We start from the raw sequence: 16,781 nt of genomic DNA, 5'->3' as shown, positions 1-16,781 counted from the left end.
TTTTTTTCTCTTAACTTTAAGAGTAAAATCACACCTATTCTTCTCCCTCTTCACCTTCTCCTTCGGGAGTGTCGACTCCCACCTCTTCGTAATCTTTCTCGAGAGCGGCTAAATCTTCACGGGCCTCCACAAACTCGCCCTCCTCCATACCTTCTCCGACGTACCAGTGCACGAAAGCTCTCTTTGCGTACATGAGATCAAACTTGTGATCCAGACGGGCCCAAGCCTCAGCGATGGCTGTGGTGTTGCTCAACATACAGACTGCCCTTTGAACTTTGGCCAGATCACCTCCTGGAACCACAGTCGGCGGCTGGTAGTTGATACCAACCTGATAATAATAATAATAATAAAAAAAAGAAGGCAGATTAAAATATTACTATTGTATGGTATGTTAAAGCATTATTTGACTTATTGCTCTGTTAATTTTGTTTCACACAGCGGCAGTGGTTTTAGTGCCACGTTAAAAAAAAAAAATCTACAATTCTGAGAATAAAGTCGAAATATTTAAAAAAATGGGATTATTATACTTATTGCTATGTTTATTTTGTTTCACTTGACAGCGTTTTAGTGCCACGTTAAAAAATATAAAATAACCAGAATAATTTTTAAAAATGTTCAGAGAATAAAGTCGAAATGTTCCAAGAATAAAGTTTAAATGTTTTGAGAATAAAGTCGAAATGATTCGAAAAAATAGGATTATTCTACTTATTGCTAAGTAAATTTTGTTTCAAATGATGACATTTTTGTGCCAAAATCTATAATGACAAGAATAGAGTTAGAATGTTTTGAAAATTAGCATTATTCCACTTATTGCTACGTTAATTTTGTTTCATATGATGCCGTTTTAGTGCCACGTTAAAATATATATATATATATATATATATATAATGACAAGAATAATTTTGAAATGTTCCGAGAATGAAGTTTAAAGTTTTGAGAACAGTCAAAATGATTCAAAAAATAGGATTATTCTACTTGTTGCTAAGTAAATTTCGTTTCAAATGATGGCATTTTTGTGCCAAAATCTAAAATGACAAGAATAGAGTTGAATGTTTTGAAAATTAGCATTATTCCACTTATTTCTGTGTTAATTTGGTTTCATTTGATGGCGTTTTAGTGCCACGTTTATATATAAAATGACAAGAATAATTTTGAAATGTTCCAACGACAAAGTTGAAATGTTTTGAGAATAAAGTCAAAATTATTTATATATATATATATATATATATATATATATATATATATATATATATATTTATTTATATATATATATATATATATATATAAAATTCCAAGAATAAAGTTGGAATATTACGAGAATAAAGTCGAAATGTTTTGAGAATAAAGTCGAAATTATGAGAAATAAATCACAGCAATTAAAGTTATAATATTTTGAGAATATAGCCTGCGGATACATTGGGAGCCCCAGGAGAATTTGCCAGGCCACGGAATTAATTTGAATATATATGGGATTATTAGCAGAAATCATACTGGCAGGGACAGTATGCTTGGAAATAATATTTCACGTCTTTGATTGCATTCATTAGGCCTATTTGTAGTGCGCCAGCCACCTAATAATAGTAATAAGCTTTGTGCTTTTGGTACTTTTAATATAAAACAAAGTCTCAGCTTTCAAAATGTCACTTTTATAGCAAAATACAATGTGTCTTGCAATAATGTGCTTTCTACACTTTTTAATGTGGTAGGACAGATCGATGTATTCATGTGAATCCGTTTCATTAAATTGTACTGTTTTCTTTGTGAAAATTCCACCACCTACTCCACAAAAACATCTGGTGTCCGATCTTTTATTTCTCAAATGTAATTAAAAACAACAATAAAGCGTTCTAAAGGCTGAAGTGGACTCCAATTCATTAACATAAGTTATATTGTTGTCTTTTCTGTATGTAAGTGACTATTCACAAGCCGTTTTATTAATGGTATAATACAGTAAATTACTGGAAATAATATGTGAAAAACACATTATTGTAAAAGACATATTGTCTGTATTTCGCTGTTAAACTGACAGATTTTGAAAGCTGAGACTTTGGAATATCTCCTGGTGCTCTAAATCTGGGCCTTTGCATGCGCAAAAAGCTAGAATATATTCTCAAAATATTATAACTTTAATCTTGTAATTGCTACAAATTCATTCTCATAATTTTGACTTTATTCTCAAAATATTTTGACTTTATTCTTGTCATTTTGACACTATTCTCGAAATATTACAACTTTAATCTCGTAAGTGTGGCACTAAAATGCCTTTGTAGTTTCCAGCATATTATCCAATGTAGAATTAAAGACACAGGCTGACCTTGAACCCTGTGGGACTCCAATCAACAAACTGAATGGTCTTCCTGGTCTTTATGCTTCCAATGGCCTCATTAACATCCTTTGGAACCACGTCTCCACGGTACAGCATACAGCAAGCCATGTACTTTCCATGCCGAGGGTCGCACTTCACCATCTGATTGGCTGGCTGAAAGCAGGCGTTGGTGATTTCCATGACGGACAGATGCTCATGGTACGCCTTCTCGGCAGAGATCACCGGGGCGTACGTGACCAGGGGGAAGTGGATGCGAGGGTACGGCACCAGGTTGGTTTGGAACTCCATCAGGTCGATGTTGAGAATTCCTTCGAAGCGCAGGGAGGCGGTCATCGAGGACACGATCTGGGCGATGAGGCGGTTGAGGTTGGTGTATGTGGGGCGTCCTATGTCCAGGTTATTTTGGCAGATCTCATAGATGGCCTCGTTGTCCACCATGAAAGCACAGTCGGAGTGCTCAAGGGTGGTGTGTGTGGTCAGAATGGAATTGTAGGGCTCTACCACTGCGGTGGAAACCTCAAGAAAAAAAAAAAACAGAAAAGCGTTTGTTGTACTTGTAAAGTGGTTTTTGAGCATCACAGGTGGCTTCCAGGACAATGCTATGTGGTTGATAAGGCATTCTACGTTGCTTCATTCACATAGAATGAAACCAGTGCAACCGAGTTAAGCACAGTAAGTTTACTGCTTAAAGGAACACTCCACTTTTTTTAAAAACAGGCTCATTTTCCAACTCCCCTAAAGTTAAACAGTTGAGTTTTACCGTTTTCTAATCCATTCAGCCGATCTCTGTGTCTGGCGGTAGCCATTTTTGCATAGCTTAGCATAGATCATTGAATCCAATTAGACCGTTAGCATCTCACTCAAAAATGAACAAAGAGTTTCAATATTTTTCCTGTTTAAAACTTGACTCTTCTGTAGTTACACTGTGTACAAAGACGGATGAAAAATTAAAAGTTGTGATTTTTCTAGGTCGATATGGCTAGGAACTATACTCTCATTTCAGCGTAATAATCAAGGAACTTTTATGCTGCCGTAGCATGGGTGCAGCAGGCGCAATGATATTATGCAGCAGTCAACTCTGCCGGCTGCAGCTCTGCATCTACACAAACTTAGTGCCGGTCACTTTGAGGGATTGCATATTAATTTTGTGACTCTTTGGTCATTTTTGAGCAAGATGCTAATGGTCTAATCAGATTCAGTGATCTGTGCTAAGCTATGCTAAAGACCTGGAGATCGGCTGAATAGATTCGAAAACTGTAAAACTCAACTGTTTAAAGGAGAAGTCCAGTTCCAGAACAACAATTCACAAATAATTTACTCACCCCCTTGTCATCTAAGATGTTCCTGTCTTTCTGTCTCCAGTCGTAAAGAAATTATGGTTTTTGAGGAAAACATTTGTGGATTTTTCTTCATATAATGGACTTTAACTGTGCCTCCGATTTTAAACTTCCAAAATGTAGTTTAAATGCAGCTTCAAAGGACTCTAAATGATCCCAGCCGAGGAAGAAGGGTCTTATCTAGCGAAACGATCTGTTTTTTTTTTTTGTTTTTTTTTCGGAAAATAAAAATGTGTATACTTCTTAAGCACAAAAGCTGGTGTAGCACAGGTTCTGGTATGCGCGTTCACGACGTTACGTACTATTGAATCATGTGGAAAGGTCACGCCGAATGTAGGCCGAACTACAGACCCAGTGTTTATACCTATACATATACATAAACCTAAAAGCTGAATAAATGAGCTTTCCATTGATGTATATTTTGTTAGGACAGGACAATATTTGGCTGAGATACAGCTATTTGAACATCTGGAATCTGAGGGTGCAAAAAAAAATCTAAATATTAAGAAAAACGCCTTTAAAGTTGTCCAAATGAAGTTCTTAATAATGCATATTACTCATCAAAAATTACGTTTTGATATATTTACAGTAGTACAGTATTTATAGTAGTAGAATTTTACAAAATACTTACTTAACTGCCTAATGATTTTTGGCATAAAACAAAAATCGATAATTTTGACCCATATAATGTATTTTTGGCTATTGCTACAAATATACACCAGTGACTTAAGAATGGTTTTGTGGTCCAGGGTCACGGATATGAAAACATTTATTTTGTAATGCAATTTTAAAGTCAAAAATAGAACAAAAATACTTAAAATCCATTAAATGGAGGCAAATGTCCCCAAGTTTTGTGCCATTCTAAGGGAGTAATATTTCAAATGTCGCTACTTTGGTTTCATTGCAACTTTAAAGTGAAAGGAACTGAATATAGATAGTACCTGAGGTGCAGGGTAAACAGCAAACTCGAGCTTGGCCTTCTTGCCATAGTCAACGGACAGCCTCTCCATCAGCAGTGAAGCAAAACCCGAACCAGTTCCACCACCAAAGCTGTGGAAGATGAAGAATCCTTGTAGTCCAGTGCACTGGTCGCACTAAAAACAAAAGAAACAAACTATTAATTCATCTATAAAAATGTAATTGCAACAAAAGCTGCATATCTAAATATCTGTACGTGAAAAACGTCTTACCAGTTTGCGAATATGATCAGTTACCACATCTACAATTTCCTTGCCAATGGTATAATGGCCTCTGGCATAATTATTAGCGGCATCTTCTTTCCCAGTTATCAGCTGCTCTGGGTGAAACAGCTGTCTGTATGTACCAGTTCGAATCTCATCTGAATGGAGAAAAAAAACAATATATAGTGTGCATGAATTTTTATTTTCTGACATTGTAATTTTTAATGTCATAAAATATCAATTCTGAGTTAAAAAAAAAAAAAACTCAAAATGCTTTAGGAACTGATTGGATGGTCATATATATTTAATATACACACACACACACATGAAAAACCTAAATTAAGCAAAAATTTGAAATGTTGCCTTACTAACTTGAAATAAATAAAAATTGAAACTGAACTAAAACTAAAATAAATGTAAATAATAGTAATATTTAAGAAATAATAACAAAAATAAATTCGAAAAAAAAATGGAAAACATAAAAACAAAAGTGTTTTAAAATTATTAAAATACAAAAAAAAATATTTTGGAAAATAATTTAAAATATAATTTAAAATATTTTTAAAAAAATAATAAAAATTAATTAAAATGAAAATATATTTTAAAAAACTACAATCATATAAATAATACTAAAATAACACAAACTATATAGTGTGCATGAATTTTTATTTTTTGACATTGTAATTTTTAATGTCATAAAATATCAATTCTGAGTTAAAAAAAAAACTCAAAATGCATTAGGAACTGATTGGATGGTCATATATACATACACATACACACACACACACATGAAAAACCTAAATTAAGCAAAAATTTGAAATGTTGCCTTACTAACTTGAAATAAATAAAAATTGAAACGGAACTAAAACTAAAATAAATATACATAAAAGTAATTTTTAAGAAATACTAACAAAAATAAATTCGAAAAAAAAAATGGAAAACATAAAAACAAAAGTATTTTAAAATTATTAAAATACAAAAAAAATTCTTTTGGAAAATAATTTAAAATATAATTAAAAATATTTTTTAAAAAACAATAAAAATTAAATAAAATGAAAATATATTTAAAAAAACTACAATCATATAAATAATACTAAAATAACACCGGAATGGTGAAAGTGGTCTCTATTTGAACGATTTTGGAGAGGAAGGACTGAAAAAATAAAGAGGGCATGATAAACAAAGAAGAGCAAATTTTTCAGAGGCCTAGCAAAATAATGGTTAATAGAGTAAAAAATATGAAAACGATTTTTTCACTATTTCATTATGATTTACAATAGTTACACTGTGTTATGTTATTTTGGCATGTATAAAATGCATCCTGACCAACGACAGTGGGTTCGAGGTCCACGAACACCGCTCTGGGTACATGTTTCCCGGCGCCAGTCTCGCTGAAGAAGGTGTTGAAGGACTGATCTCCGCCGGAGGTGGTTTGGTCGGTGGGCATGTGCCCGTCCGGCTGTATGCCGTGCTCCAGGCAGTACAGCTCCCAGCACGCGTTACCGATCTGAACTCCAGCCTGACCCACATGAATGGAGATACACTCGCGCTGAAACGTTATATCAAATTAATCACAAGTTACAACGTCAAAACATGTCGTATTTTTTCCTACTCCTTTAATTTGTTCATTAATCACCATAATATGTATAATATTAAGCTTATAATTACATCTGAAAAAAAAAACAACGACCGTTGGTCGGCTAACCCTCTGGTAACTTAGTTTAACTTTTTCAGACACTGACAAATTTACTTACCATTTTATCGGAATATTTTAAAGATGTAAATGCGATGCAGATACAAAAGCCTTCGTGTTTACACTGGAAACTAAATTAAGTTATATTTTCTCCTAATTAAACACCGTTAAAAACCTCAACATCTGCCGATATTTTTTGAAATTAATTCGAAGGCTTTTATATGTTTGTGAAATCTGGCCCCGCCCAGCTTCTCGGTTATTGGCTTACTTCTCAATCTAATTATAATAATGCATATCAATCACTTGATGGATTGTTATTGGTCCACATATTAAATATTCAAATTGAATATGAAGGAAATTTAAATTAAATCGATTTTTTTCTGGTGTGAATTCAAACCAGTACTGCTGAATTGTAGATATGCGTTTATAAATAAAATATCGTGCCCCCCAAAAAATAAATAAATAAATAAATAATCGATAGCCAGCCAAGCAGGAACATCGACTTTGGATTGTAGTGCATGACTGCAGAACAATATCAGTGCTTATTTTTTTTTTTTTTTTTTTTTTTTAAATTACAATATCTGTGTTTTGTTGTCATGTGTCGTTTCAGAATGACGCTGCATCTTTCATTCATTAACGTTACCTTAGCTACGTGCGCCTCTCCTGACCGGGTATAAATATCAGGTGCATGAGAACTCAGTGCAGGAGTGTGTTTGATGTTGCCAATATGAGCGGACGAGTAGGAGACCTCAGTCCCAAACAAACTGATGCTTTAGCACAGGCAAGTAAATGCAAAATCTCTTTATATTCCTTAATTTCAGGATATTTTGACATATTCTGAGTGTCACTCATGGTTTCGTTTAAGACACCACTGTTTACATATCAGTTTTAATACAAGTTACTATACACACTACCGTTCAAAAGTTTAGGGTCAGTAAGTTTGTGTATGTATTTGTTTCTTTATTTATAAAAATGAATAATTTTATTCATTAAAGATGCATTAAATTGATCAAAAGTGACATTTATAAGATTACATAAGATTTCTGTTTAAAATAAATGCTTTTATTTTGAATGCTCTATTTATTAAAAAATCCACAAAATATTATGCCAAGCAACACAACTGTTTTCAACAATGCTAATAATAATAATAGATGTTTCTTGAGCAGCAAATCAGCATATTAGAATGATTTCTGAAGGATCATGTGACACTGAACACTGGAGTAATGATGCTAAGTTAAATTATGATAATATTTCAAAAATATCACTGTTTTTACTGTATTATGTTTGATCAAATAAATGCAAAAACAAAGACCCCAGATTTTAAACGGTGATATATCCTAATATTAAGATTTAATATAGCATGCAAAACTAAACTTCAGAGTTAACCATATTTCTGTCAAAGATTTGTTCATATATTTTTATGCAATCTGTTTGATTAGTTTCGGGAGAAATTAGCAGATGTGTTGGATCAACTGCCCAATCAAACTGACCATTACTTGCTCCGATGGCTCAGAGGTAAGGATGGATTTTAATAATGCAAACATGGGAAACACTTTTGTATAAATGTAGTGGAAGTTCTTGGCATTGAATTATCTCTGACTGCATGGTCATGCTCTATGGGTGACCTTATGACCCCATGAACCTGTGTGTTCATAAACACCTATATTGAGAACGATATATGCAAGTACTCTTCCATTAAAAAACAAAATGATTTCTGAGATGTGTTTAGCTTTTGCATATCTGATTGCTTCATCTTAACCAGTTTTATCTAGAAATCAATATTGTATGTTGAAGCAGGACATCCCAAAACCATCTGTTGACTTTGCTTTTTGAGAGAGAAGTTCAAGGTGACATTCTTTTGAATGTATGCGTCAGTATTGATCTTTCTTCCCCTGTGATTTTTGACTTTGCGGAATTATTTGCTCTCACCCTTTGCACTACATGATTGTATAATATCCTAAAGTCCTCATCTGCTTTTTAGCCTATACTTGCGATTTATCTGGGAAAGAGCAGCCTAGTAATCTGGCATGCTTTACATAAATAAAATAAGTATGTTTTACAAAAAAGTAAGTAACATAATAAAAAAAGTAATTTGTACACCATTTTTTTTCCCTAGTGTAGACATTTTAAGTTTGATCTTTGATCTTGTTTGCAGCTAGAAGCTTCAATGTCCCAAAATCTGAGGCAATGATTAGAAAGGTAATAACACAGCTTAAATGACTTACAGGCACTTTAAGCACCTGAGTCTGTATTACAGAAACATCCTAACTCTAAATCCTACCATATTTGTTTAGTAACCATGACCATTTGACTTAGGAAATATATATATATTTTTCACAATATGAGATTTCTGTAATACAGACTTTGAATAATGCATTTAAAAACCAAATTAAAACAGAATTCTGTTCTTACATAAATCAATACCTTTGTACTCCAGCATGTGGAGTTTCGCAAGCATATGAAATTAGATACCATCGTTGAAGACTGGAAGCCCCCTGAGGTATATTCGGACAGTTCAACTACAATTTTTAACATGATTTCAAAATGAAAAATGCCCTGTTAATGCAAATATTATGGTTCTCCGTCCAGGTCATTGAGCGCTATGTGGCAGGGGGATTGTGTGGTTATGATCGCGAAGGAAGTCCTGTCTGGTACGATATCATCGGCCCTCTCGATCCAAAGGGCCTTTTGCTGTCAGCTAGCAAACAAGACTGCCTGAGGACCAAGGTCAGAGACGCTGAACGTCTACGACAAGAGTGTGAGAAGCAGTCTGAAAAGGTAGAATCAAATAAAGACCAAGTGATTAAGAATACACTGTGAAAACTGACTGTATGTTCTGTACTCTTAAAAATAAGGGTTCTTTGACATCTGTGGTTCCATGAAGAACCTTTAACATCCATGGAACCTTTCCATCCCGCAAAAGGTTCTTTAAAGTGGAATAGGTTCTTTAGATTATTAAAATGTTCTTCACACTTTGAAAAAATTGAATATTTTAAAAGTGTAATGATTGTAATGTGATGTTTTATTTTAACAGTCAAATCTGCTTCCCATCTGCAGTGACCAGAATTATGTTTTTATTTTTTTTTATATTGTTTTTGGGTGATCTTATTCATCAGCTTGGCAAATACATTGAAGCAGTCACCATCATTTATGACTGTGAGGGGCTTGGCATGAAACATCTTTGGAAGCCTGCCGTTGAGATGTACGGTGAGGTATGAACATGATTCTTTCCCTAATAAGATGCAAACTGTTAACATTACTATACGTAATTGTTTGTAGATTACTGTCACCTAGCACACATGCTTAGACACATAGAGCTTTGATGTGTGAACTTGAATCCTTTTTGTTTGCTAGTCGATAAGTATAGAAATGAATTGGAAATTTATCAGAAATTATTATTTTTGTCTGCGCCAGTAGCCTTGTGGGCAGCACGCCAACATGCAGCGGCGCTGCGCTACGGGCGTCCCGGGAATCCCGGCTCGAGAACCTTTCCTGATCCCGCCCCCTTCTCTTTCTCCCACTTCACTTCCTGTCCTATATGATCTCTCCTATCATAATAAAGGCCAAAAATAAATCTTAAAAAAAATATATATATATACATATATATATATATATATATATAAATATATATGGCCGGAGGGTGAGTATAGAAATTTTACTCACCCTCCGGCCATCCAGGGTAGATGTGATTTTATTCATGGTAATAGATTTGGGGAAATGTGGCACTACATCACTTGCTCACCAATGGATCCACTGCAGTGAATGGGTACCGTCAGAATGAGAGTCCAAACAGCTGATAAAAACATCATAATAATCCACAAGTAATTCACACCATGCCAGTCCAATTAACAGCTTGTGAAGTAAAAAACTGCATGTCTGTAAAAAACAAATCCATCATTAACATGTTTTCTTTAACATGTTGTTTACAAGTCCATAGTCTATAATATTGTTTTCTCCAGTGAAAATGTCGTTTTGTCTCAATCAGGAGAGAAAAATGCACAGATCAAGCACAGTTTACAAGCAAAAACAGTCCAAAACAGTTCTAAACAGGTGCATGTCAAAAAATGTGAATATTGTGAAAAAGTTGAGTTTTTGTTTTTGCAACTTATTTCAAAAACTGAAACTTTCATATATTCTAGATTCATTACATGTAAAGTAAAACATTTCTAAAGTTTTTTTTTTTTTTTTTAATTATGCTTAAGCTTACAGTATCTTAAAATATTAGAATATTTCCTAAGATCAATCAAAAAACAGATTTGCAAAACAGAAAAATTTAAATTCTTTAAAGTATGTTCATTTATGCACTCAATATTTAGTCAGCAGCACATATTACAGCAAATTCCTTGCTCCTAGCACAAATTACAGCATCAGTAAAGTGTGACGTAATGGACATTTAATGAAACTCAAATGTAAATATTCTAATATTTTGAGATACTGAGTTTTTGACTTTCATGAGCTGTAAGCTCTAAACATCAAAATTAAAACTTTAGAAATGTTTTGCTTTACATGTAATAAATCTAGAAAGTTTCAGTTTTTTAAATGTTACAATCAAAAAATGAACTTTTTCACATTTCACATTTTTCTGAGATGCACCTGTATGTTGGTGGATTTTAATGTGAGAGGACAACAGAGGCTGGACTTTTTCACTGTAGGAAGCATTATTACAGATTTTTTTATTTTGTCCAGAGTGACTGTCATTCACATATTTGTGAATTATTGTAATGTTTTTATCAGCCGTTTGGACTCTCATTCTGACAGCACTGCAGAGGACCTATTGGTGAACAAGTGATGTACTGCTACATTTCTCCAAATGTGTTCTGAGGAAGAAACAAACTCGTGTACATTTGGAATGATTCATTCACTTTCATTTTGGAGTGAACTAGTCCTTTAAAACATTTGTAACACAGGCCTTTTATCACGTCAAATTAAATATGACATTTAAAATGGTTGTATTGTGATATTTTCCTCCCTGCAGATTCTGACTATGTTTGAAGAGAACTATCCAGAGTGCCTAAAAAAGGTGCTTTTAATCAAAGGTGAGTAATTGTTGCACCAGTTAAATTACATCACAGCTTAATAATAAGCAGTTCTGAAATCTTTTAAAGATAAAGTTCTTCTTTCTACAGCTCCTAAACTCTTCCCTATTGCATATAACTTGATCAAACACTTCTTGCGCGAGGAAACAAGACAGAAGATTGCTGTGCTGGGTTGTAAGTTGTCTCATTAGTACCGTTTGTTAAGGCAAACATCAAAGTGCTGTTGACTTTGGTGTGTAACTCATCCTGGATGAATGACAACTCATGAATGACAGTTTCTTTTGTGATCTCCACCTTCCAGCCAACTGGAAAGAGGTGTTGAGGAACTATGTGGATGCAGATCAGTTACCTGCGGTTTATGGGGGATCCTTGACTGATCCTGATGGAAACCCTCTCTGTAAGACCATGGTGAGGTTAACTAGTGAATAGGAGCTTAACACTACTGTTCAAAGGTTTGGGGTCAGTAAAATCACTGTTTAAGTGTTCTTTTAAAGGGGTGATCGGATGCAAAGTTCACTTTTACATGTTGTTTGAACATTAATGTGTGTTGGCAGTGTATGTACAAATCTACCCTATAATGATAAAAATTCCATGCAGTGGTTTTTAATTAATCTGTAAAAATAATATCCCCTTTTTTAAATCGAGTCATTCTCAGATGCCTGTCTTTTTTGCGTCACACCCAGAGAGGCCGCTCCCACGATAGTTGATTGACATGAGCGTCTTACCTCAGATCAGCTGTAACAGTCCGACCTCCATTGTTTCGATGCCGGAGCAGGGATATAAGTTAGACAAGAATATCTCAGATTGAGCGATTGAGGTGTTGTGTTGCCGGATGTAATAATGAACATAGTGGTCGTCATTTACTCCCGACATCTGAGCCGCTGAAGATGCAGTGGATTACATTTGTTTGTGAAGGGAATGCGCCTTCTGATCTACATATATCCATCTATGTTTGCGCAAATCTTTCTTGATCCAGCTTCACTAACAGCAGAGTTGAGTCTAAGGGTTTTTTATTAATCTTTGCGGTCGCCTTTCCTAATAACATGCTAGTTAGCAAGTTTAGCAGCTAAACGCAGCTAAAGTAAACAGGCTCATCTTCCCACAAAGAGAAGAGAGGGGCGGGGCGAGCAGAGCTCATTAACATTTAAAGTAACCTTGACCAGAACAAGATGATTTTTGCAGAGCTGATTTTGGCAAGGTAAAAAGGGTGTTGTTTTACACTACCATTGAGAATTTTTAACCAAAGTATATTATAGACTTTTCATTAAAACCCTAAAGAACCATATCAACTTCCGATGACCCCTTTAATATTTCATAATATTACAATTTTTTCTGTATTTCTGATCAAATAAATATAACCTTGATGAGCATAAGAGATTACTTTCAGAAACAATCAAAGAAAATCTTACCAACCTCAAACTTTTGAATGATAATCCATTCAGAAAACCAATATTTAGTTGTCTTTACTCATCTGACGTCTTCCTCTCAGTTACGCTATGGTGGCGTAGTGCCGAAGTCGTACTACGTGCGGGAGTCTATCAAAGTGAAGTATGACCAATGCATCACAATTGGCCGTGGGTCCTCATACCAGCTAGATTATGAGGTGCTCTTTCCGAACTGCGTACTACGGTAAGTCCCATTTGTAAGTGCTAATACTTATGCATGATTGTTTAGCAAAATAGCATGCAATACACTCCATGCATGCTGCTATTGCATCTAAGGAAGGACGTGACTTGTGGCCAAGTATGGCGACCAAGTTTGTGCTCTGCATCTGCATTTAACCCATCCAAGTGCACACACACACCGTGAACACACACCCGGAGCAGTGGGCAGCCGTATTGCTATTGCTGCGGCACCCGGGGAGGAGTTTGGTGCCTTGCTCTAGGGACTGACCTCAGTCGTGGTATTGAGGGTGGAGAGAGCGCTGGTTATTCACTCCCCCCACCTTCAATCCCTGCCGGACCTGGGACCTTTCGGTTGCAGGCAACCCAACTCACTAACCATTAGGCCACAGCTTTTGAGCATTTTTTTTGTCTCAATCTAGATGGCAGTTTTCAAGTGAGGGGTCTGATATTGGTTTTGGACTTTTCCTGAAGGCAAAAGGGAATGAAACAAAGAAAGTGGAAGCCATGCAGGCAGTACTGCCTGTCGAACGTTACAATTCTCACCTAGTTCCAGAAGATGGATCCTACACCTGTGAGGAACCAGGCATCTGTATGTTTGTTTTGAATTTGACATTTCAGTAATTTTATAGAAGCTTTTTTTCCGCCATGGAATAAAATCAAAAGGTACACTACCAGTCAAAAGTTTTTGAACAGTAAGATTTTTAATGTTTTTTAAAGAAGTCTGCTCACCAAGCCTGCATGTATTTGGTAAAAAAAAATACAGCAAAAGCAGTAATATTGTGAAATATTTTTAATATTTAAAATAACTGATTCTATTTGGATATATATTAAAATGTAATTTATACTTGTCATTAAAGCTAAATTATCAGCATTATTACTCCAATCAAATCTTAGTCTTCAGTGTGTCACATGATTCTTCAGAAATCATTATGCTGATTTATTATAGAAATGAATACTTTTATTTAGCAAGGATGCTTTAAATTGATCAAAAGTGATGATAAAGACATTTATAATGTTACAAAAGATTTCTATTTCAGATAAATGCTCTTCTTCTGAACTTTATTTATCAAAGAAAAATAGCTGTTTTCAACATAATAATAATAAATGTTTTCTGAGCAGCAAATCAGAATATTAGAATTATTTCTGAAGGATCATGTGACTGGAGTAATGATGCTAAAAATTCAGCTTTGAAATCAAAGAAATAAATTACATTTTAATATACACTACCGTTCAAAAGTTTGGAGTCAGTAAGACTTGTAATATTCTTTAAAGTAGTCTCTTATGCTCATCAAGGCTGCATTTATTTGATTAAAAATATAGAAAAAAACAGTAATATTGCAAAATGTTTTTACAATATAAAATAATGTTTTTTATTTTAACATACTTTAAAATAGAATTTATTCCTGTGATGAAAAGCTGAATTTTTATCAGCTGTTACTCCAGTCTTAAGTGTCACATGATCCTTCAGAAATCATTCTAATATGCGGATTTATTATTAGAATGATCAATGTTGGATAATATCAACAGTTGTGCTGCCAAATATTTTTTGGAACCTGTAATTTTTTTTTTCAGGATTCTTTCATGAATAACAAGTTTAAAAAGTACAGTGTTTATTCAAAATATAAAAATTTTATAACAATGTAAATTATTTATTATTAACTTTTAATAAACTTTTAATTATTAACTTAATACATCCTTGGTGAATAAAAGTATTAATTTCTTAACAAAAAAAAAAAAAAAAAAGAAACAATAAAAATGTACTGACCCCAAACTTTTGAACGGTAGTGTATATTCAAATAGAAAACAGTTCTTTTGAATAGTAAAAATATTTCAGAATTGTACTGTTTTTGCTGTACTTTGGATCAAATGAAAACAGGCTCAGTGAGCAGAAGAGACTTCTTAAAGTTTTCTTTAAAACTTTAGACTTCTTTAAAAAACCTTTAGTGTAACTGCGTCTTTGTATCTCTGAATTGTGAGATATAAAGTCAGAATTGTGAGATATAAACTCAGAACCACAAGAAAAAGTGAGATTAAAAAAAGTTGCAATTCCGTTTTTATTTTTTATCCTGTGCCAGAAACAAGCTTTAATAGTTTTTAGTGCTTTTCCATTAATTTATTAATATATTATGCTGACAACAGTCTCTTTTTCTCTGTAGATGTGGTTCGGTTTGACAACACTTACAGTCTGCTTCATTCAAAGAAGGTCAGCTTCATCGTGGACGTGCTTCTACCTGAAGGACAAACAGGAAAACAGGCATAAAAGTCGACTGGAATCAGACTTCGCTTCATATATCCATTATCATTAGATAAGATCACTCATGTCCTTACATTACCGCTGAAACGCATGGACTTTGAACACACTGTTTAAACAAGGGAAATCAGAAGTACTAGTTTAATCTTTTTAATTTCAAAGTTTCTAGATTATGCTCTCTTTAAGATAATTATTATAGATAATTATGAAAAGCAACTATGCAAGCAGTTCCTAAAGGATGTTGTATGAACCGTTTCCAGTACTTGTGTATGACAAATGGAAGCAGTGTAGACTGATGAGGACTGTGAAGTATAAAATATATGGTCAGTAGATACTTTCCTTAATGTAAAATAATTGTGAATATTGAGAATATCTCTCAATGAATATGACATTGAATCACAGCAATTATAATCATGTTAACACATTTAATGGATAAATCCTGTTGTAGTAGCATGATTATAGTAATCCTTGTAATATGTGACCCTGGACAACAAAACCAGTCTTAAGCAGCTTGGGTATATTTGTTGCAATGGCCAAAAACACATTGTATGGGTCAAAATGATAGATTTTTCTTTTATGCCAAAAATCATTAGGATATTAAGATCATGTTCCATTAAGATATTATGTAAATTTCCTACCATAAATATATCAAAACTTAATTTTTAATTAGTAATATGCATTGCTAAGAACATTTAGACAACGTTATAGGTGATTTTCCCTTGGTGATTTTCAACTTTATCGGTGATTTTGATTTTTTGCACCCTCAGATTCCAGATTTTCACATAGTTGTGTCTCGGCCAAATATTGTCCTGTCCTAATAAACCATAAATCAATGAAAAGCTTATCTATTCAGCTTTCAGGTGATAAATAGGATAAATTTAATTAACCTTAAGACTGTTTTTATGGTCCAGGTTCACATATTTACTTATTACAGCCACTTCTATTATCTTTAAGAATGCTTTAAATGTGCACATAATTATGCAATAATGTGAGAATAAAATGCATTTAAGAAAACACACTATGTTGATGAGTTGATGTTTATTTGTAACACTAGAGGACGCACTTGCATCACGTTTTACCGAGGACGAAATGCAGTGTTGGTCAACAGACACGACGACACTGATTTTACACGCTTCCATAAACAAATCCAATGATGTATTACATTATGGCAGTTTATTGCCCTTGATTTGTTTCTTGATAATTTCAACACTATTTAAACATAATGATGTCATTTATTATACTGGTTTTAATTTCAGGCTGATAAGAAAAAATGAATAATCATAATTATTTAAGTGCTATAGTAAAAAAAAAACTGAGGTTGAGATATGCTTT

General features: G+C 33.9%; 2 protein-coding genes across 2 annotated transcripts; one reads left to right on the top strand and one right to left on the bottom strand.

The window, feature by feature from the left end:
- Positions 1-34: 34 nt before the first annotated feature.
- tuba7l (tubulin, alpha 7 like) lies at positions 35-6,712 on the bottom strand. Its single transcript, XM_051121588.1, has 6 exons — positions 6,599-6,712; positions 6,171-6,393; positions 4,854-5,002; positions 4,605-4,757; positions 2,315-2,842; positions 35-328 (listed from the first exon to the last, which is right to left on the bottom strand). Exons 1-6 carry the CDS (start codon positions 6,599-6,601, stop codon positions 35-37), a joined length of 1,350 nt encoding a protein of 449 aa, XP_050977545.1. The 5' UTR covers positions 6,602-6,712.
- Positions 6,713-7,168: 456 nt separating this feature from the next.
- On the top strand, positions 7,169-16,467 carry sec14l7 (SEC14-like lipid binding 7). Its single transcript, XM_051121106.1, has 12 exons — positions 7,169-7,318; positions 7,977-8,052; positions 8,693-8,736; positions 8,975-9,037; positions 9,127-9,315; positions 9,654-9,749; positions 11,513-11,573; positions 11,664-11,747; positions 11,875-11,981; positions 13,063-13,202; positions 13,618-13,787; positions 15,355-16,467. The coding sequence occupies exons 1-12, from the start codon at positions 7,226-7,228 to the stop codon at positions 15,456-15,458; spliced, it is 1,227 nt and encodes a 408-aa protein (XP_050977063.1). The 5' UTR covers positions 7,169-7,225; the 3' UTR covers positions 15,459-16,467.
- The last annotated feature ends 314 nt before the right edge of the window (positions 16,468-16,781 follow it).

This window comes from Labeo rohita, chromosome 10 (genome assembly GCF_022985175.1).
Source record: "Labeo rohita strain BAU-BD-2019 chromosome 10, IGBB_LRoh.1.0, whole genome shotgun sequence".
In the NCBI taxonomy this organism is placed as follows: Eukaryota; Metazoa; Chordata; class Actinopteri; order Cypriniformes; family Cyprinidae; genus Labeo; species Labeo rohita.
Note: the sequence above shows the minus strand (reverse complement) of the source record. Positions and strands in the feature narration are given on the sequence as shown.